Source organism: Apis cerana, linkage group LG6 (genome assembly GCF_029169275.1).
Source record: "Apis cerana isolate GH-2021 linkage group LG6, AcerK_1.0, whole genome shotgun sequence".
Lineage (NCBI taxonomy): Eukaryota > Metazoa > Arthropoda > Insecta > Hymenoptera > Apidae > Apis > Apis cerana.
The window spans coordinates 5105736-5128723 of NC_083857.1; the positions used below are offsets into that span (position 1 = coordinate 5105736).

At 38.0% G+C, this 22988-nt stretch overlaps 1 protein-coding gene and 1 long non-coding RNA gene across 7 annotated transcripts in view; one reads left to right on the top strand and one right to left on the bottom strand.

Annotated features, from left to right (window-relative positions):
• Positions 1–22988, bottom strand: part of LOC107998282 (fibrillin-2) — a 152549-nt gene that overhangs the window by 30355 nt on the left and 99206 nt on the right. For 4 of the 6 annotated variants that reach the window (XM_062076061.1, XM_017057473.3, XM_062076060.1 and 1 more), the window contains 9 exons: positions 21342–21599; positions 20832–21077; positions 15452–20569; positions 14206–14319; positions 13477–13582; positions 12940–13129; positions 11983–12172; positions 7874–7988; positions 6750–6886 (listed from right to left, as the gene is read on the bottom strand). In XM_062076061.1, coding sequence (XP_061932045.1) covers positions 6750–6886; positions 7874–7988; positions 11983–12172; positions 12940–13129; positions 13477–13582; positions 14206–14319; positions 15452–20569; positions 20832–21077; positions 21342–21599 — 6474 coding nt within the window. Of the gene's footprint in view, positions 1–6749; positions 6887–7873; positions 7989–9901; positions 11077–11167; positions 11222–11500; positions 11648–11982; positions 12173–12939; positions 13130–13476; positions 13583–13616; positions 14095–14205; positions 14320–15451; positions 20570–20831; positions 21078–21341; positions 21600–22988 lie in introns of those variants that run through there. The other 2 variants (XR_009830021.1, XM_062076062.1) reach the window with 2 other exon arrangements.
• On the top strand, positions 6882–11076 carry LOC133666217 (uncharacterized). Its single transcript, XR_009830036.1, has 2 exons — positions 6882–7412; positions 8496–11076. It is a non-coding gene; the product is annotated as an uncharacterized LOC133666217 (long non-coding RNA).

Here is a 22988-nt window from a genome sequence, read left to right on the forward strand (position 1 = left end):
TGAGATTCAAACTGATTAATTTGTGGATTCGAAAAGCATAGTAAATAAATTTTTTTATTTTGGATATTGTAAAGTATTTTTATTTTGAGTTGAAATATTGAGAAGAATTTAAACGGAGGATTTTGTGAAGTTTCATCTTTTGAAATTTAAAATTATGATTTAAATAATCATTCAAGATTGTCGTGCGTGTATAAAAAGATCGTTTAAACAAAAATAATTTTGTAAAATTTATTGGAATAAGTATAGTAATTTCTATATCAACGTAAGAAGATAATTAAAACATTTTCTTAGGGTTTTTAGAACTTAATTTTCGTAAAAAATTCTTAATCTTTCTTTTATACTCTGCCGTTCAATCTTTCTTTTCCCTTTTCTTTTTCATTAACCGTTATAATCATCTCTTTTTTTCTTTTTTCATTAAAATTTTACCTTAAAAAAGATTTTCGCTTAAAATGTTATTAAAATTAAGAAGATGAAATCTGAAAAGATCATCATTTAATTATTTACGCATTGTTACGCGTGTGTCCGATCAAATCAATATCAAAAGATATTCATCAAGTTGTGATACATTCAATGCACTTCGTTTCTTATACATTATAGTTAATTATCGTCATATTTCTACCGTATATTTTATTAAATTAATGTATAATTCTCTTATGTATAAAATTAAAAATAACAATAATAATTTAACTCGGTGTTTATTAAGCTAATTACCAAAACTGGATAATATAATAAATTACCGATACGTTCAATTATATATTAAACAAACATTAATAAATCACGCGTTATATAAAATATATTCCAATAAATAATAATTATTTGATTGCAATTGATCGAAATTTTCTTCTATCAATTTATTATTTTTAATTTTGAAAATATTTCTTTTATCTAATTTTCTTCTATTCCTTTCTTACTCATTTATTACTCATTTTGAATTAATTTTGAGTTAAAATTTCACAATTAAAAATATAAATTATCCTCTTAATTTAATAATATTCTAACTTTTTCCGTGTTAGGCAATATCAGACACTTTGACGCCACCTCGTTCTCACCGCCTCTTTAATTCGTAATTAGTCCGCCCAAAAGGATATAATGAAATCGTAGGATCAAGCAATTAACAATCACTGTGCCGCTTTACCCGAGGATCAACACCTATTTCGCGTAATTGCATATCGGACAGAATCCATCCTCTGACCGCCATCCCACCTCCCTCCACCCTGCCCACCGGAACTCGCTCCAAGGGAGTTTCGCGAACTTTAGGAATGAGTAATTAAGCGAGACTCCCTACAAGTGCACTCGCTGCGCCAGACCAGAACTTCCCACCATCGGTATCGATGCCTCGATTCGAAAATCGAGGCCGATTTCGTTCCAACGACCTTTTGAAAAAGTTTCCCCTTTATCAGGAAATCGATCGTTCCCCTCCATCCCACCATCCTCCCCTTTTTCTCCACCCCCTTCTCCTCCAACTCGTTCCACCTTCCCCTTCTTCTCGCTGTCCTCTTCCTCTTCATAGATTGGATCGCGGCTTTGTCCGATTTCTTCGTTAATGCCCTTCGATCGGTGGACGATCCACCGGTGAATTGTGCTGCACGTTTCTTTCCTTCTCTTCGAATAAACGATTTCCTCCGCCCTTAATTGGCGGCTCGTAGTTTTGCGCAGGTTCGTGAACTTTTACCTTTCGGCAAAGGGTGGAAATGATAGGTTGGGAAAACGTTATGCGTGTACTTGTGCAAGTGTACGCAAGGAGGGAAGGAAGTGGAAGAGAGTGGACGAGAAGAGGGAAGAGGGAGAATTAATTGTACGAATTTGAAAGTTTCGTTCTCTCTGATAAGGGGATGAGTTTTTCCTCGCCGGTGTAGCGAAGTTCGAGAGAAGCGAAGGAGAGTTTCAATTTTTACTACGTTAATTCAGCGTGTTTGCCGTTGTTTGGCGTGCTGTTGTTCGGCTGTAACTACCGAAGTTTCAACTTTACAACTTTTCAACATGGTAGAAATGGTGGATTATGTAAATTCCGATTCTTCAAGTTTACTTTTATTTTCTCCCAAACATTTTGAATATTAATGGAATCTTAATTTTTCTGTTCTATTTAAAAAAAAAATAATGTTATTGTGATTATCATTGAAAATTCCTATACTTTTCTGATAAATAATAGTAATAATAATGGTCTTATTTATTCCATCTTCTTTCTCACTCAACGTTATCCTTTATTATTAAGATATTATATCGTAGAATATCTTCAATTTCAAAAATCATATTTGTATCGAAAATTATTAATTTAGCAAACTTTGATCGATAATTCCTTAGTTCGCAAGAAGTAAGCGTGTCTATAATTGCAGTCTTTCGAAATCGATGAATCGATTCTTTAAGCGCTATTCTTCGAATTGTTTTCCGTGTAATTCGTCCCGAGGGAGAAGTCGCTTCCTTTCAGGAACAGCAATCAGGAACGATGAAACGGAAGTTTGCCGGTGACAGGACGGGCAAAGATTCCGCCATCATCGGCGATTCGAATATCATGAAGAAACGAAGCGAGCAAGCAGAAAGGGCAGCTCTTACAATGGCAATGTCGATTTTTGCGGTTTCACGGAGCTCTCTCTCGTGTAATTCACGACCGACGAATTGAACTGTGCACGGGAAAAATATGAAACGATTGCTCTTGAATTTGGTCTCTTTTGTTGAATTATTTTTGGGCGAGAAAAAAATTCTCTATGACGAAAAAGATGAAAATTTAACCCGTAAAATATCCAAAATTGTAAAAATTATTTTTATTTTCATTTGGCAGATTATTTTGGAAATTTAATTCTCATGGAATGTTCGTGTATTATTTTTATTTAATTCGATTATACAGATTATACATTTTATTTTTTAAATTCAATCAGTAGTTGATTAGTTATTAAAATTTATAATTATTTGTAAATTAATTATTGTCGATGTTACGTTTTACACAAATATTATATTCCACTGTATTTCGATTATCCAAAAATTACGAAATTAAAAAGCTTTTGATTAACTTTACATTAAACTCGAATCAATTAAATTTGGAATCTTTAATATATCAATAATAAGATTGTTTTTCAATAAACAATATTGTTTCCCGTGTAATTTATATTAAAACTCGATTCTTATTGACTCAAACATCAAGTTTCAATTTTTAAAATAAAAAATCGAAAATAAACGCTTCTTCACTAAATAACACAAATTCCAAATAAAAATCCATTATCAAAAATACAAAGAATCCAAATACAATTAATTCCACTCTATTGAGGAAATAATAATAATAATAATAATAAAAAAAGAACAGTCTCAACAAATCACATTCGGCAAAAAGATATCCCATAGAAAACGTAATATCGCGTAAACGTATATAAATCTGATAAAATGGATAAGCACAAGATAAGCCTCGTGAGAGGTAGGGCACAGTTAGAGGCCTGACATTAATAATAGAGACGTTATATTGAACGATCAGGATGAAGAATTATGGGACACGTTTGGTGCACCTCGGTTACGAAAAATCCTTAGAAACAAAGGGACAACGTGAGAAAGTCTGTTCACGAGATGATATGTGATCGACCGTTTTTGATTTCTTTCTTTGAGCGAGCTTCGCTTTAGGCTAAGGTTTAACCACTATTCGCTGGTTAAGCAACGTAAATCATACAACAACTCGAGATCAAATATAATACCGCAAAATAACGTTTCTATTCGAACTGTCGGCGGCCACAGCCATTTATTTCTCTGCGTTACGCGATATAGTGCCGACTGGCCTATGAAACGTGATTACATCCATCGAAAACTCTATCGATTCTCGGTTTGCAAGTTGAGTTTTGTTGTGTGCTATTCTCTCTCTCTTTTTTTTTTTTAATTTTTTGCTAGTTCAATGACTATCTTGATCGATAAAATCGTTTTACGCATTTTGATCGAAATGCGTAAGTGCTCTCTGTGTAATAATGTTTTGTGTATTCTCTGGGTATTATATGTATTTGTGGTGAATGGATTGTATCGCGTAATGAAGGAATTCTGTAACGTTTGATGTTTGAATATGCGAAATATGGAAGATATTGGAAATGTGTTGATTTTGGAAATTATTATCTATTAGAATATGTTATTATTAACGATAACTCTTTATTGCTGAATGCTTCGAAATTTTTATCAAAATTTCACGAGATATATTTTTCAATTGATAATAATAATTTATATGTATAAATGATATTCTTTTTAAAAAAGTTTTATATTTTATCGATACACTTTGCAATTTAAACAAGAATTTATTAGAAAATTAATGTAAATAATTAGGAGAGAAATATTAGAAAATGAAAAATGAGAAATAGATACCCACAATGTAAGCTTATTGTATCCTAAATTAGCATAAAATGGAAACGTGCTTTTCTGAGCTAGTATAAAAACTATACTATGCATAAAGTTTTACGATTTTTAAACTCAAAGGATCTGAAGTTTTGCATTTCATCAATTTTTCTTTGACCATTTTTCTTTTACTTCCAGCGTTTTTAATCTTTTTTTTTTTTTTTTATTATATGGTTATTGGTTTTCAAATAAGTCTCCATTTCCAAATAACTTTTTTTCAAGCTTATTATTGCTATTCACATTATTAATAATTACAAGAATTCCATTTCTAGCTTGTTATTAAATGGCATTTTCAATATCATAAGTTATATTTCATTTCTTTTTTATCAATTAATTTCTTGATCATATACATGTAATATATTTACGAAATGAAAAACAATCTTTTAAATTAAATTCTTCGATTACTTATCATATATTTCAATTTTAAAATATATAGAAAAAATTAATAGATACGTGCACTTTAATTATTTTTGTTTTTGTATTTTGTTCAACAACTCGAATAGAAATTTATAATATTTTCGAAGACATTCTATGACATTTACTATTATGCTTATAAAAAACAAAAAGGATGACAAAAATAAAAGTGGATAAGTCGATAAAAGTCGATAAAAAATAGAGGACAATAATAGAAACGGTGAAATAACGTTTTCATGGTGTGGAAAACTCTTTTTTTTATCTCGATGACCTCAGTGGGAAAGAAACGGAAGAAATAGAGCTACAGGTAACGCGGGCTACATGTATTTATGTGACGTTGCTACCGGAAACCGTCGCAGTCCTCTGGAGAACGTTTTTCCATCGAGTGCTATTGCGTACTCACGGAAACCAATGGAACAATGACGTTACAATGAATTTAATGTGACTACGTTTCGTGAAACGAATTGGTTAATTCGAAAGTCGATTTTGAATCGAAAGTTTGTTGCTTTTAAATTTTTCAAAGTTTGGAAAAATGGCAAAGGAAAAATTGTTGCGACAATCTTTGTAATTATCTTAATTATCGTTGATAAAAATTACATTTTAAATATTTGAAATTTCATGTTATGTATTTTATGTAAATAAACGATCTTCCGCACTTATTAAAAATTTTACGTCTAACAATTTAGATAACTAACAATAATGATTTATAGGAATACATGCATTAGCAACGTGTAACACAAGCAAGTCTCTTAATCCTATGGAATTAAGATCGCAACGCCTAACACGAGTCTCTCATGACACGAAAGTTGCATAAATTCGAATCGAAACGACATTGTTAATTCTCTGGCCACTGATACGTGAAATAGGATTTAAATCGCGAAATTCCTGCCAGTTTGCCATTAAATTATTCTCGTAAGTGGCAATTCTCGAATTTTCTATCACATCGATCGAATATGCACCATAAATCGATATCGATATTTCCATGTTCGTATATCCGCGTTATTATAGTTCGCATATTTTTGTAAATACTTACATTTGTATGCATTACATTTTAAGAAATTTACATAAGAATCTTGCGCATGATTTAAATATTAAATATCACGAACGAATTTAAAAATAGTAACGAATATGTAAGATCCTTTTTCCATAACAAAAGCAGTAAAAAGTAAAATTATTATTTGCAAAAGATAAAAATATTTCTGGCTCAACATTTGCAATTTCCGAACGTAATTCGAACTTGGATTGAAGTTTTCATAATTAAACTTTTAAACTTTACCTCGAAATTTTTACTAGCATCAATTTTTTTTTGTTTGCTTCTTGTGAAGGAAAATAAGATTGTATATTTTGCTATTATTGACTCCATAACAAAATATTAAACAATAATTAGATACGTAGAAATATTTATTGAATGGAAAGTTTCTATCAGAGATAAGATAATCTATTATATCTTTCAAAATTTGTAAGAAAATTGAAATTTTGTCAAATCGCGTTTGATATAGTTCTAAATTACTTTTTTTGTATTAATATTTTTCTTACGTTAATATTTTATATCAAAAACTATTTTAAAAGATGAACAATATTCACAATTATGATTCATTGAATTTTTCTGTTTTCAAGATTGCAAAATTCTTTGATGTAAACGATACATAGTATTTATATTATCAATTTATGTTACATTTTTGATTCATATTAGATCAAAATTTATGATTTTAAATTTCAATTAATATATACATGTATAAAATTATATATCATTATATATTATAGATAAATTTTCGACGACAGATTTATTCGAAAACCCAGTTTCCTAGAAGAACCTGCATTTTCAATTTATCTTTTACATTCCCCCCTCCCCTCTCCTTGCTTCACATTTACACACACAATCGTAAACAAGGCCTATATCTACGTACAACGTATATCCACTAATTTCGTCATAAATCGATACATTTACGATCGACAATCACGCTATATTTACAAACACTCACCTCGAACACGGATCACTATCCTGCACGTGCTAGTATAATTCGAAACGGGCGACCATGCTGTGAAAGTGACGACCGTCGTACCTGCTGGTAAATCCGCTTGCAATTGCTTAGCCCATGATGGCGAAGCGTCCACGTACCTGTAACACAATCAAGTCGTCCATTAATCCATTGATCGTAGAATCTACACTTGTCACGTACGCACAAATTTGTTGAGATCACGATCTATCTGCCAAGGGACACCGGATCGATCGACGACCAATTAACATACGTACGAATATGAATCCATGTTGCATCTTTACTGTCCCTAAGACGATTGACGCGCCACGTCGCGGATGATTTCTCTATCATACCGCGTAAAAGCGTTTACAACGCTCGACTGAATAAATAGAGATGTGAATACAAATACCGGAGCAAAGACGTGTATACTGCTTTGGAAGGAAGCCCCTAAGCTCGTTTGGAATTCCTATTGTGCGCTGCAGAAGGCTTGCGAGCAGTCCCGGTTGCGACATAAGATAAACCATTCTATTGTGGTGACATATTGCAACGGAGAGATTCGCGAAAAGAAATTAATTTCGTCCCGTCGTACGAGACTTTACGACGAATGGCAATGATACTTCGAATGTTTAATGTGTTAATTAATCTGAAGCGACAGAGTCGAGATAAGTAAGTACGTAAGAGTTAGGTTGTGGTTAAATGATGTTAATATTAATTTGAATGTTTGAGTTGGAGATTGAAGAGATTTAATTGATTAATTAGCTTCTATTTTTTCTTTAAATAATTATTCTAATAATCATTGCAAATTATAAAACTGTAACATATTTGGATATAACTTATTAATCGATAATAATATTTTTTTGTATATATCTATTTTTCTCATTATCTATCTCATAAAGGAAATGTTATTATAATATTATTATTAAAATATTAGATCATAAAACTTTGAAAAATCATGATATTTTAACTAGCATTTCCTGAACAACATAACGTATCGCAACCTAACCTAGTTTCTAACCTAAACGATCTTAGCGAACTCACTATCGACGAATTACGACATTCAACTTACATTACCTGGAGAAACAACGTTAGTCATCGCAATAACATCGACACAGTGTTTTGATAAATACCTCCACCAGTTCATGTTGGACTTGGGCTGAGGGAAGGAGACGCGTATCGTGTTCTGCCTTGCGGGTAGTTCCACGTCCATGTCTCGGGGACACCTGACGAACGGTCGTGGCATGTCTGAAGCAACAAAGCCTGTTATTAAACGTGCGGTTTTCCGTGAAACGTTCACCTTACAGTTGATAACCGGTAGCCATGCACAAGACAACGTAACTGTTCTACCGAATGCGTATTTCGGAACGGAAAATTATTACGTACTGCGCGAAATAATCTCTCGATTCGAATTCGAATGATAATCGAATTATCGATTCGGTCTCGATTGCTCGAGGGGATCGATTACTTGCGATAAACTGTTCCCTTCGAGATCGACTTCTTAGTTTGCGCGTTTAATTGTCGCAGTTCTATCCTAGTAATTATTTTCCTACGTAAAAGGCATTTCTGTCGTCATTAATTGCCGCCAGCCTCTTTCTATGCATACGAAATAAGCGCCGAGAGCACCTCGTGACAAATGGCGTGGAAAGCAAACGTTTCCACAAGTTGATTCTCTCGTCAAACTGGTGAAATATGTTCGGTTTCGATGGTAATATTCCTATTGATTGACAGTTAATTCGTGTGTTTGATTTTCAGGTAAATGAGACTGAGAATTTGATGTCTGTAATTGTTTGGATCTAATAAAGATGAATATTTTTGTTGATAAAATTGTTATTTGAGATTGAATTGGATTTACATTATTAACTATTAATTACACTATTAATTATAAGAGGTATGTTCAATATTTCTATATATAATCAAAATAATGAAATTTCTATTAAGGAAATTAATGACATCATATCAGGTTTTTAATTGAGTTGTAATTATTTAATTGAAATACTTTAACAAATAATAAAATTCATAAATATTTTTCTTTTAAATTGCAATAATAAAATTGCAAATCGATTATCAATATTATCTTTAAATTCTTTTATTGTTAAATAAAATCTTTCTTTATGCATTTATTATAAAGTTTATATTTTCAAGAGGCATCATTCATAACGATTCAAAATTTGTTAGAAATTTGTTGAGATCAAATTAATTACATTATTACAAAGCTCAATTTCTGGACTAGCCACTATTAATTTACAGAGAATCATTATCAACATATTTCATTAGAGAGGATCATCATAATCAGAATCTGTGACTTGACATATATTTACTTCATTTCTATTCCTTTCATATAATATCATAGAATTATAATTTAATTTTAGAGACCAAGACAAATATTAAAGTTAAAAAGAAAAAATTTAAATATTGAAGGAAAGATACAATAAAATAGTTTTATGTACACTTATTTATATTATTTACTATATTATTAATACTTTGTTTTATTCAAAATTATTACTTTCTATGCTATTTCTATTTCTAATTCTAATAATTTCTAATAAAAATGAAGAAATGTTTCAGATATTCAATAAATTATTAAAATATTCATAAAATAAATTTTTACAAATTGATTTCAACTTTTACAAATTGATTATGATAACAATTAATAACAAATATGTTATATACAAATAAAAATATATTATATACAATTAAAAATTTAAAAATTCCTAATTCTTGATGAGAGAGAGGGGTTTGATGATCTTATTGAAGGTAGAGAAGTCAGTAGAAAGTTGAAGTTCTCAGACTCCAAACTAATTCATGGATTACACGTCCCAGAGTCAGGAATGTCGTCTGAACTTTCAATTGAAATTTAAAGGGAATCTCACGATCCCAAAATCAGTGAATCTGGTTTACTTTTATAAAAACAGAAATGTTGAAAAATTCTTCATACATAGATTAATTTAGGATGAGTTTTTCTGAAGTCAACAATCTGAAAATTTTCAATTCTTTGAATTAATTCTATACAAATCATCTTATAATAATTTTACAATCAAAAGTATCATTAATTTTTTAATTAATTCGGAGAAAATTCAAAGAAATTAATCTTGAATTAGAAGATAGTTGAATAGGAATAGAATAGAAATAATTGAATTCTAGATTTTATTAAAAATTAAGAATCGAGGTCTTTGAATTTCGCAGTCCGAAAAAGATTCTACAAATTTAAAATCTAGATATTTTTGACCTGATTTAGAATGCATCTTACGATACATGGGATGAAAATGAGGTTCTTGAACTCTCAACTAACGTCTCTCTCTCTCTTTCTCTCTTTAACATCCAAGTGAAGTTTCATAACTCTCGTATGATCTCCAGTGAATTGAATACTTTTGGGTATCATGAAAGTTTCGTATGTGAGATATTATGGATTTTGAATCATGAATTGAAGTATTGAAGTTGGCGATCCCATGACACTTGAATTTTCTATGTGAATATTATCTCGAGATTGAGATTATGAAATTTCCAACTCTATCCTTGTGCTATCATACTGCTCTATATGTTGTTATATATTCCTTATAGATAATAATGATATATAATATGATAAAGCGTATCATATATTCTCCAAATATAAATTATTATACAAAATTCCAATATTATTCAAATTTTTCCATCGGCATTTCATCTTATCACGTAATACATTGAAAATAATAAAAATAAAAATAAAATAATCTTCTAAAGATAGTATAACCAAAGCTATCTTAATTGTTGCGAAATTCTTCATTCAAACAAATGGTTGTATACCTCGATAGCCGGCAATAAATTCCGTCCGTATCAGACACAGAAAAAAAAAGAGGAGAAAACTAGTCAACCGATAGAGCAGAACTATAGAGACGGCGAAATTTCATTGCTGTTACGCGGAACAAAGCGGCATGGAAATCAGTGAAGAGAAGAATAGGCGACCAAGAGAAAGGGAAAACGAACCGACTGAAAATAACACAAGGGAATGGAGGAAATGAAATGTAAAAAAAAGTGAAACGCGTCTCTCTGCAAGCTCGTTAAGCCATGGCGTTAACGTATAGCGTCGTTAGCGACCGGCCTTTACGCCGGAACTTCCTATTATTAAAAGCTGTTTAGAGCGGCCGCGTGACTAATTAAATGCGCCGCCAGGATTTTCGTTGGTAAATAATTGCCGCTGACGGTGATCTTTCTTCCTGATCGTTCGTGAAAGCCATCTGCGAGCCGGCTACTGGATCTCCAAAGTTTCCACCACCGTTTTGCCATTCGTTTCGGAAAATTAGATGTACAAATCCTCTGGTTGTAATATCGTGTTCTCGACAGGAGAGATGGTAAAGTGCTACGAATGCCAGGTTTGTGGTTACTTGGATAAATTATTGGAATTTATAACAAATGAAAAAATAAGAGTTCGTTGGTTAATATTGACTTACAAAACAAGTTGTAACTTGATCGGTTTTGAAGATACAATCAAATTTATAAGGCATCTGTAAAAAAAGGAACGTAGAATCTAATTAAATTTGCTCGAAAAGAGCTTGAGTGAAGTCAATAGTACAATTATTATATTTTATGTAAACTTATGTTTACCTTTGTATATTATTTTTTTGCATATTATATGTATATTTTTTTTTATTTGCGTAAGATCGAAGTTTAAGAAATCTTGATACACATGTCTAACATATATTTTTTTGTTTAAACTTAAATTATCGATAGAAAACTTGGAATTATTAAAGAATGCTAAAGATATCAAACTTCATTAATCTCACCATTCTATTCCCTTCATCTCAATTTCCAGAAATAAAATCCTCTCGACATCGATCCGTGTGAAACTTTTACGATTTATTTATGTCACAATTCCAGACGTCAATCACGTTCAATCTCAAATTTCCTGGAGAAATCTCCGCTACCTATATCTAATCATTTCATTAATAAAAATCACATTAATAACGTCGAATTTAATATCCCTTAATTTGACGTTCAAAAGACAAAAATTAGAGTTAATCGTAAAATAAAATTTGATTTGAGAAATTGTCGGCTGCGTTGATATTTTCTCAAATTAAATTTTCCCGATCGACATCACCCGTGAAAAACAAATTATTGGAACAGACCGCGAGAGAAAGGCGACATTTCCATTCCTATCTGTCTATTGTCGGGCGCAAGTTTCTGTTAGCACAAATTTTTGTTGGAGGACCAGTCGATGCAATTCCAACGGGTTATCGCCGGTTAAAAGGTCGAAGAAAAAGCTCACCTGAATGGTAACGGGAATCGGTCACGATCGATGCTTGAATGCAAGTCGGTTCCTTCCCATTCCATTGATCCCCGGCCATGCAGTATCTCGTGTGCGGCCCCTCCAGCCTGAAACCTCTTCGACATTGTATATGACATCTGGCTCCAACAGGATAATCCATTGCCCCGGAAGAATGACCTGGACATCTGATCTACAATGAGAGGAATGCCAAAAATACAATGTGCCCCCAGGAGCAGAAATTTTTAAGAACATCGTCCCAATTTGTAAGAGATATTAAAACGATTTAAATGAAAGTATCAGCAGGATTTTATGTCATGATCAAGGCCATTCTCTTATCGATAAGATGATAGAATTGGAGATTTAATAAAATGATAAGAGTAGTTTTCTTTTTATTTAACTTGAAGAATGGTGATGAAATACTTTCTGTGATACATTATTTGATATTGGAAATATATGTATAGTACTAATATGCAGTATTTGTTTAAAATTTCTTTAGTGTAATATGTCTGTTAAAGTTTAGGGAAGATATGAATAAACATGAAATTTAGAATTTTAAAGAAAATATTTTGATCTGTGAGAAAAAAATTCCCTTTGTTTCCTATACTTTGCAATTTTTTTATTTAAATTTTTGAAAACCCTTTAAAAGCAGAATAATAATGTTTCCCCTTTTTTTTTACACTATCCATATCAATTTTTCAAAAAACAAGGAAATACATATGCATACAAATTCTTTTAATACAAAAATTGTCCCATCCATCTCTTTTTTTTTATCAAAATTCACAATCTTGTACATACCAAAGTTGGATATCTATCTTTTACGAAATTTTATTCTGTGTCTTTTTTATATTTAATATTTTCAACGTTGACAGACGAGATTCGTGAATATTTGTAAAGAAAATTAACACATTACATATAACATATTTTTATACATATTTTGCGCAATAAATTGTTACGCACTTCTGCATGCAGGGGTGGTTCCATAGCACGGCATCTCGATTCCGCTGAAATGCAAGTTCTCTCGTCGGAAGCCAACACGAGGTCGCCATTGCACGTGCAGTAGTAACTTCCGGCTGTGTTAACGCATCCACCGTTGCAACCCCCGTTATGGTTCAAGCACTCGTTTATATCTTGGCACTGGTTTCTATTTCTGGGAACAAAAACGGAAATTCATCTGCAGAAATCTCGATGGCACGAAAATCTTTTTCGAGAAAGGGCAATTAAAATTTCCATGCAAAATTTCTTCGACGATTCTTTTCTCATCGTGGAAACGATCGATAAGGAAAAAACTCGAATGAAATTTGATTTTTAAATTTTCATCGAGATTATATCATTTAATATTGGAGATTAAGAGAAGAATTAAATTATTTATCGTTCTTTCTTTCTTTTAGAATTTTAACAAGTTTCGGTTTCGATACCAGAGAATACAATTATTGAGTTTTTTTTTTTATTTGCTCGAGAATCGCATAGAGAGATAAATTTAATTAGTCGTCTCACCTTCGTCTTGGTATATAGCCAGGTCGACAAGCGCATACATAGGAACCGACTGTATTAATGCAGTCATGCTCACATCCGCCGTTGTTCCACGCGCATTCATTTATATCTAATTAGAAACAATTATAATCACTATTTTTTATAGGATGCAATTATTTTAATAACAAAGAGCAATACGTAAATTCTATTATATTATTATATAAATACTACTTTTTTTCTTAATATATTTCACGTGTATTATTTTTGTCTCGCAAGAAAGAAAAAAAAATTCAAAAAGAGAAAATACTTTAAATCCAACTTGAAAATTCATCGAAATTCAGCCTCAAAATTCTTCAATTATCAGAAAAATTTCCAAGTTATCATGTTTTGCCTTCCTAATCAAATTTCATCAACATCATTCAACGATTCCTCCAACATTCCTCGAATTTCTGAAACGCACAACAATCCTTTAGCTATCACGAAAGCCGGAGTATTCCAGTTTAACAAGCGATTAGTCGTCACGGATCCCTTCCATCTGGCCAAAATTACATCAGTCAGGCATGGACGCCGACAGCTTTCCCTCTAAACACCCATTGAAGTCGCCCATACTTGCCTATGCGATCATCTCCACATGGCCTAAATCTCATAAATCGAAGAATAAATCGTGCAACTTTCTTTACTTATCTTCATACATCCGCACGCATATATTTTAATCGTTAAGTTTAAGGAAATATTTTGTTTTTTTACACATACCTATGCAGTGATCGCCCTCCAATCGATGACCAATATCACATTCGCAGCGATAACTGCCGTAAGAATTGATACACTCGTACCCTTTACAATCCATTGTGGCGCATTCGTCTATATCTGGAAACGATGAATTATTCTTTTCGCTTCTTTTTCGCGGTAAATATAAGGTATTATTAATATTTAAAATATTTCTAGAAAAATTATATTATTTTATTTTCCCTTTTAATTTGTTTCTTAATAAATTATAGGTCTTTTTTTTACGCAAAATTCTCAAATGCACAATGCTCGAGGAAATTAATTAAAATTTAGGAGAGTTTTAACAGATTATTATTAAAATGAAAATATTATATAAAATAACGAATTGGGAATGTTATTTGCGTTATCCTTCAACTTTTTCAATTAATAATCACAAGTTTTGAGAAATTTTGAAAATTCACGTTTATGAATATGAATCTTTAATTTCAATATTATACGCGGCGTATAATAATTTCTGGCCAGTTTATTCTGTGATAATGAATAAATGTACAAAATGGAAGCACGAGAGACTAAAGTTTAATGAAAACCACGGTAAAACGAATAGGATCGAAACGCATGAAAGGTGAAATATCGTGACAAGCTATTGTGTTTCCGGTCTTTCAGCAATAATACTGCATGTATAAGAAAGCGAATGTAAATACGTATTGTACACGTTTAATGTTCCTTGACCTGAATTTTTAATTTTCTACGACGTGTAATACATTCGATCGAAGGAGAGAAAGAAAGAGAGAGAGAGAAAAAGAAAAAACACGAGCTTAAGAAAAGCATGCAAAGTATCAAAGGCATTAAAAGTTTCGATTTTACGTGTAGATATAACTCGTATGTTCGTAATTAAAATCGTAAATTTTTTTTTATATAATCCACGCTAATGAAATTTAAAATTTCTTTTAAAATTTCTTTTAAAATTTTGTTAAAATCATTTTTGTTAAAAAACAAAACGTGTAATTATACTGGAATTTATAATGACTATTATTTATTAAATTTCAATGAATTTAAATCCAATAATTCAATAAAAGTCTTGAAAATCTCGCAGTTTTCGTAATTTGACAACATCAATTATTACACCATTAATTACAATTCACATTAAATCTCACGAATACGAATGTTCAATCGTAGAAACGTGATAGATATACATTCTTACATCTGAAATCTCAACAGAGCAAATAAGGATTAAAGAGAAATATGTATTCACAAATGGGAGCAACATACTCACCAACACAGGTAGAATTCTGCATCTCGAATCCCTGCTTGCACGAGCACTCGAACGATCCAACGGTGTTCACGCACAACTGATCGCAGCCATGTTGCGAGCCAGCGCACTCGTCGATATCTCTGCACCTCGGGGGATCGTTCTCATCGAGGCGGAAGCCTTCTTTGCAACCGCACACAACCGTGCCATTCTTCGCGGTGCAAATCTGCTCGCAGCCGCCGTTGTTATCGGCACACGGATCTACAGGGTGGCACGATTTGTTCCTCAACTCGTGGCCGAACGGGCAATCGCATCGATAGCCACCAAGTTCGTTCACGCATTCGTGGGAGCAGCCACCGTTGTCGTGGTCGCACTCGTTCACGTCGGAGCAAGTCCTTTCGTCGTCCTTCAATCGGAAACCGGCAGGGCACTCGCAACGATAACTGCCACGCACGTTGATGCAATTGTCGGAGCATCCTCCGTTCTCCATCTCGCACTCGTTAACGTCCAAGCAAGTCTTGGCGTCGATGTGTAGGTGGAGACCGTTGGCACACTGGCAGGAGTAACTGCCCTCCAAATTGATGCACACGTCCGAGCAACCGCCATTATCCGTCGAGCACTCGTCCACGTCGTTGCACGTTTTACCATTCTCGTCTAGCCGCAATCCTATGGGACAATTGCACCTAACGCCGCCTACGATGTTGAGGCACGCGTGGGAGCAGCCGCCGTTGTTCACCTTGCACTCGTCTATGTCCACGCAAGTTTTGGAATCGTTGGCAAGCGCGTGGCCGTCCGGACAGATACACCTCCACGAGCCCAACGTGTTGACGCATTCGTGGAGGCAATCGGCCAGATCCGTTTTACACTCGTCGACGTCGATACAGGTTTTCTCATCCTGCGAAAGCTCGTAACCGGTTGGGCAGGAGCAAAAGTGGCCGCCAATAGTGTTGGTGCATTGATGAGAGCAGCCGCCGTTTCTCTCCAAACACTCGTCTATGTCCAGGCAAGTGGATTTATCGGAATGGAGGTAGTGGCCCTCGTAACAGGTGCACACGTAGCTCCCTAACAGGTTCAAGCAGTCGTGACTGCAATTGTGTCGATCGTTGAGGCACTCGTTCATGTCGATACAATTTTTCTTGTTCTCCGGCAACAGGATGTAGCCGGAGGGGCACTCGCAATAATATCCCCCTTCCGTGTTCACGCAGATGTGAGAACAGCCCAGATCGACGTCATTCTCGAACTCCTCGCACTCGTCGATATCCTCGCAAGTTCTCTGATCCTGTTTCAATCTGAATCCCAGAGGGCAGGAGCAGTGCACCATCTCGCTACCTTCCTCGTGGTGACAATGATGAGAACAGTTTCCGTTGTTCCGCTTGCAGCCGTCGATCAACCTGCAAGTTTTATTGTCATTCTCCAGGACGTATCCGGTTGGACAGGTACAGTGAAACGATCCTACCAAGTTGGCGCACGTATGGGAGCATCCCGCGCTCGAGTCCTCGCATTCGTCCACGTCGTCGCAGAAAGCGGGCTCAACGGGGTTCACTTTGAATCCTTGGTTGCACCCGCACTCGAACCCGCCCTCCGTGTTCGTACACCGGTGCGTGCAATTGTCCAACAATTCCGAACACTCGTCGACGTCCACGCAGGTAGCGTTATCGTCCTCCGACAGTTTGAACCCGGACGGACACTCGCAGGCGATGGACCCGTTGGAGAAGGAGCAGATATCGGAGCAACCCCCGTTGTCGACGAAACATTTGTTCGCGTAGACGCAACGAAGCTTGTCATCCCCGAGGATCATGTCGTCCGGGCACAGGCAAAACGTCTCCCCTCTCTCGTAACGGCAGTCGTGGGAGCAGCCGCCGTTCCCCTCCGAGCATCTATTCTCTTCCATGCAAACGGTTCCGTTCTCGGACAATACGAGATCCGTTGGGCAGGAGCAAGCCACCCGGCCATCCTCGTAGCTGCAATAATGGGAGCAACCGCCGTTATCCGCGTAACACTTGTTCTCCTCCGCGCAAGTGGCATTGTCGTCGTCCAGAATCATGCCTGGCGGGCAGAAGCAGGAGACGGTGCCGTTCTCGTAATGGCACAAATGCGTGCAGCCACCGTTGTCGATCAGGCATTCGTCGATCTCCACGCACGTCTTCCCGTCATCCTCGAGCAATTTGTAATTATCCGGGCAGGCGCACTCGACGCCGCCCTCGATGTTGGCGCACAGATGGGAGCATCCACCGTTGTCCTCGATGCACTCGTTCACGTCCTCGCAGGTCTTTCGATCGCCCGCCAGTCGATACCCGCTCGGGCACCCACACTCGTAGCTCCCATCCGTGTTGACGCAGGAATGGGAGCAGCCGTTGCTCACCTCGTTCCCCGCCTCCTCGCACTCGTCCCTGTCCAGGCAGCTCCTGTTATCCTTGGACAAAACATAGCCGGCCGGACACCGGCACTGAAACCCGCCACCCGCCACGCTCACACACTCGTGTGAGCAGCCGTGTCGTCCACCGGCGCAAAAATCAATTTCCTCGCACGTCCGACCGTCCGAGCTTAATTCCCACCCTGTGGGACACTCGCACTCGTAGCCATCCCGGACGTTCACGCACGTGTGGCTGCAATTGTGCGCCGACTCGCACGCCGCCACCGTGCACGTCCTATTGTCCTGTCCAAGGGCCGAGCCCTCCGGACACGAGCAAACGTATCCACCGTCCAAATTTTCGCAGCGATGGGAACACCCATGGACCTCTTTCCTCGTGCATTCGTCCACGTCTGTACACGTCTGCCCGTCCTCGATCAACTCGTACCCTCTCGGGCAGCTACAGAGGAAGCTGCCCTCGGTGTTGGTGCAATCGTGGGAACAACCGCCGTTGTTATTTACGGCGCACTCGTCCACGTCCAGACAGGTCTTCTCGTCCTCGATCAACTCGTACCCTCTCGGGCAGCTGCAGAGGAAGCTGCCCTCGGTGTTGGAGCAGTCGTGGGAACAGCCCCCGTTGTTGCCCTCGACGCACTCGTCGACGTCCCGGCAGGTGGTTCGGTCCTGACTCAGCCGTAGACCGGGAGGGCACTCGCAGCGGTAGGATCCTTTGGTGTTGACGCAACGATGGGCGCAGGGGTGAGGATCCTCGGCGCACTCGTCGACGTCGCCGCAAGTGGTCTCGTCGTCCTCGAGCTCGAACCCCTCGGGACAGCCGCAACGGATCTCCTCGCCGTCCCGCTCGTACGTGTGCGAGCAATTGCGATCGACGGCGGACGGCAAGCAGTTTCGCGAGTCCTCTTTCAGCCTCCATCCGGTCGGGCAAGTGCAGTTGTATCCGCCTACGGTGTTCGTGCACGCGTGGGAGCAGGCGTGCTGCGTGGTCCCGCACTCGTCGATGTCCACGCAGGCGAGTTCCGTTTTCGAGAATGCGTACCCGATAGGGCACACGCACTCGTACGTCCCCTCGAGGTTGACGCATTCTCGGGGACAATTGTGGTCTCGTTGCGCGCATTCGTCCACGTCCACGCAGCTTCGACCGTCCTCGCCGAGGTTGAACCCTGGCGGGCACTCGCAAGCGTACGACCCCTCCTTGTTGCTGCACGAGAAACTGCAATTGGCCGATCCGTCCCGACACTCGTCCACGTCCTCGCAGGTGGCGCCGTCCGCGGCCAACTTGTACCCCGAAGGGCAATCGCACACGGGGCCCGAGGCGTGGGGGAGGCAGACGTGGGAGCAGGACGAGTTGGAGCAGGGGTCTGAAACGACGCAGGTGACGCCGTCGTCGGACAGGGTCCATCCAGAGAGGCAGGAGCAGCGGTACGTGGCGTGCTCGTTGACGCAGATGTGGGAGCACTCGTGGTTTCGCTCCAGGCACTCGTCGATGTCCCGACACCTGCCTTTATCGTCCTGCCGCAATCCCTCCGGGCACGACGGATCCTCGCACGTGAGCCCGTCCTGAAGAAGCGTCAGACCGTCGGGGCAGACGCACTCGTAGCTGCCCAGCGTGTTGGCGCAATCGTGGGAGCAATCGTGCTCGTTCTCCAGACACTCGTCCAAGTCCTGGCAGGTTCTCCCGTCCTCCTGGAGGACGAAACCCTCGGGACAGCTGCATTCGAAGGTGTCCCGATGCTTCTCGCACATGTGGGAACAATTGGCGAAGTGGCACGGGTCGACGGGGACGCACAGCCTTTTGTCCTCCGACACGATCATACCGAGTGGACAGGTGCACACGTACGATCCTTGCACGTTGACGCACTCGTGCGAGCATTGGTGAGTCCCCTCCAGACACTCGTTCGCGTCCTGGCAGGTCCTCGAGTCGTTCCCCAACAGATAACCCAACGGGCAACCGCACTTGAATCCACCCTCCTCGTTCAAACACTCGTGGGAACAGCCGTGCCGACCCTCGTCGCATTCGTTTATATCCACGCAATCGAAGAAACCGTCTCTGTCCGAGAACCGGTAACCCTCCCGGCAAGAGCAAGTGTAATTCCCAACGGAATTCACGCAGACCTGCTCGCACTTGTGAGTGCCCTCCAGACACTCGTCCACGTCGGAACAAGTCCTGTTGTCGTCGTTCAAAGTGAACCCGGATCGACAACCGCATGCGTAACCCCCGTGGACGTTCACGCACTCGTGCTCGCAATCGTGAGCGTTGTTGGCGCACTCGTCCACGTCCGTGCAATTGAACTTGTCGTGGTCCAATGTTTGGAAACCTTGGGGGCAGGTGCACTCGAATCCGCCGTCTAAATTCACGCAGGAGTGAGAGCACAGGTTCAGAGCGCACTCGTCCGTGTCCACGCAGCTCACCTCGTCCTCGTGGACCTGATAACCTCGCGGGCAGACGCATATCGGCCCATCCTCCGACTCTTGGCACTCGTGGGAGCAGGGTGTCGCCAGTGTTTCGCAGCTTCTCGCTCGGCTACAGGTGAGATTGTCCTCCTTCAGGGAGAATCCCGTTGGACAGGTGCACTCGAACGAGCCCTCGGTGTTGTTGCAGCCATGAGAGCACGGTTTCACCCCCTCCTTGCACTCGTCGATGTCGCGACACGATACACCGTCTTCTTCGAGCTTGAAACCCAAATGGCAGGTGCAGTAGTAACCGCCTGGCTCGTTCACGCAACCGTGTTGGCAGCCGGGAAGCTCTCCTTCGTCGGAGCATTCGTCGATATCTGTTGGAAACGTATTGGAAAAGTGAAGGGTTGTTATCGAGATCGTGCATCGATCATTTCTTTCCGTAAGTTTGAAATTAATATACGAAAGAGTTATACACGGTGTTTAATTTATATTTTTCGATATTTTTTTTATCTTCCATGCAATTTCCGCCCCTCGAGTTTAAATACAAAGTTACGAATATACGACTCGTTTCTTCTTAATTGCGATATCGCGAATTTTGTTTATTTTCATTGCGGGAACGAAAAGTGTTTTACGAACCAATGCATTCGCCGTTTTTGCTCTTTCTGAAACCATCCTCGCATTTGCCAAATTCTGGAATTTCCGTGATGCCCTCTTCCTCGTCGTAATCGTCATCATCATCGTCCTCCTCCGCGTCGTAATCTTCGTCCTGGAGAACTTTGGTCATCTTTTGCGGCTTGCTCACGCATTTAAACGAGCCGACAGTGTTCTCGCAATCAGTATTATTCGTGCAAACCTTGGATGCATTCTCGCATTCGTTCACATCTATCGATAAAATAAAATTTACATCTAGTTAATGGGCCGATAATAAATATCTCGAATGTAAGAACGGTAAAAGTTGAATTTAATTTAGTCGAGGCTTTATCCACGAACTTTTTCAACTAACCAAAATTATGTATTATGTTACAGATCGATATTCAGAAGAATAAAAACGAATGTAAGAACTGTTACACAAACGTATTGTATGTAACGGTCTCGCAACAAGCTAGAATAGCTTGGAACAAACAGGAGGAAGCGAAATACGGTTACCTTGGCAAGTTTTCCAGTCGTTGGTCAGATAAAAGCCGTCCGGGCAGAGGCAAAAAGCGCTTCCAGGCGTGTTCAAACAAACATGGGAACATCCCCCGTTGTTGGTCGAACACTCGTCGATATCCTCGCAGGTGTGATTATCCGCGGCCAATTTGTGGCCAGGAATATCGGAACAGTTGCACTCGTAGCTCCCTTCGAGATTGATGCAAGTGCCTTGGCACGGCCCGTGCCCGTTATTCACCAGGCACTCGTTAACGTCTGAACGAGAACAACCAAGCAATCTTGTGAATTGCTTTCGAAAATTTAACGGAGGGAACGGGCGACAGTCTACCACGGCCGTCGTTCCTCCTCTCGAGACGGTATCGAGGACCGATTGTATCGTCAACGCGCAACATCGGACTCGAGACATCGATTCATTACTCTCGTTTCGCACTTTGCAATTGGAGTTGAGATCTCGAAACGAACGAACAACGAAGTATTCGAGGAAATGAGTTTTTTGGTTAGCAAGTAACAGGTTACAGTCACTGAGGTGGGTATATGATTGTTTATAAAAATATGAATTGATGAATATTAATTAAGGAAGAAGCTTTTTCATTTATGAGAAGTGAAAAGGGAGAAGAAATATTTGTATGTTGGGTAAGAATGATTGTTTTCTATTTCGTTTAATAATAGGAAAAACAGATTTTTGAGTATAATTTAGAAAATTAGAAAATTACCAGATGCCAGAAGGAATAAGCGGAATTAATAGGAGAGCAGCATGAAAAGTAAAGAAAGATGGAGAAGAATTGATCAAGAGTGCTATGAATATACAAGAATGTACAAAAAGAAGACCGATGAGGAAAATGAAGAGGAATCTATTTAAGTATTTAATTTACATAATTAATATTAGTTCTGCGATTAATACGAAGTGTAAACAGATCCTGATAAATGAGATTATTTGATGTTGTTATAGTTGATTTCAAATGTAAACATTTGAAAGAAAGAAAGAAAGAAAGAAAAAAAGAGAAGGAATCGCGACAATAATAATACACAGATAATAGATTCTTGATTGTTTGGACACGTGTTAATGGTCCTTTCAATTATCCAAGCATCGATTCGATTCGATTTCCAATCGAACTATCTCGTAAAGTCAATAAACGCCCATCTGATTTTGCGCAATATGCTACATTCTGGTAATTTCGTGCTTCAACAACCGAAATTCACACTCTATTCTAATTTTATCTATTGGAACAACTAATAGGTGCAAGAAGAATATACTCTAATTGCCATTAATTATTGCCATTAAACATTTAGAATTAGAATATCAATGAATTTAACCAACGCGAAGAACGCTAATTGAAAAATTAATTCAATCGTGTTAATGTTATTATTCCGTTTAAATACATAATTTCTACTAATTATTACGATAATTAGTTTCCAAATGAATTAAAATTCGTTTCAAAAATTACTCCAATCCTATTTATCGTAATTACAAATAGTATAAACAAAATCGAGGATTTTTCTTTTTAACAAGAATCGATTAAACGAAAACAAATTTTCCATGAATCAAACGTAGATTAAAAGTTCTTCCACGAATCCATCCCATCGTGTTTATATCGTTTATAAATAAATAAAAAAAAATCTTAAAAAAAATATCCAAACTTGTAA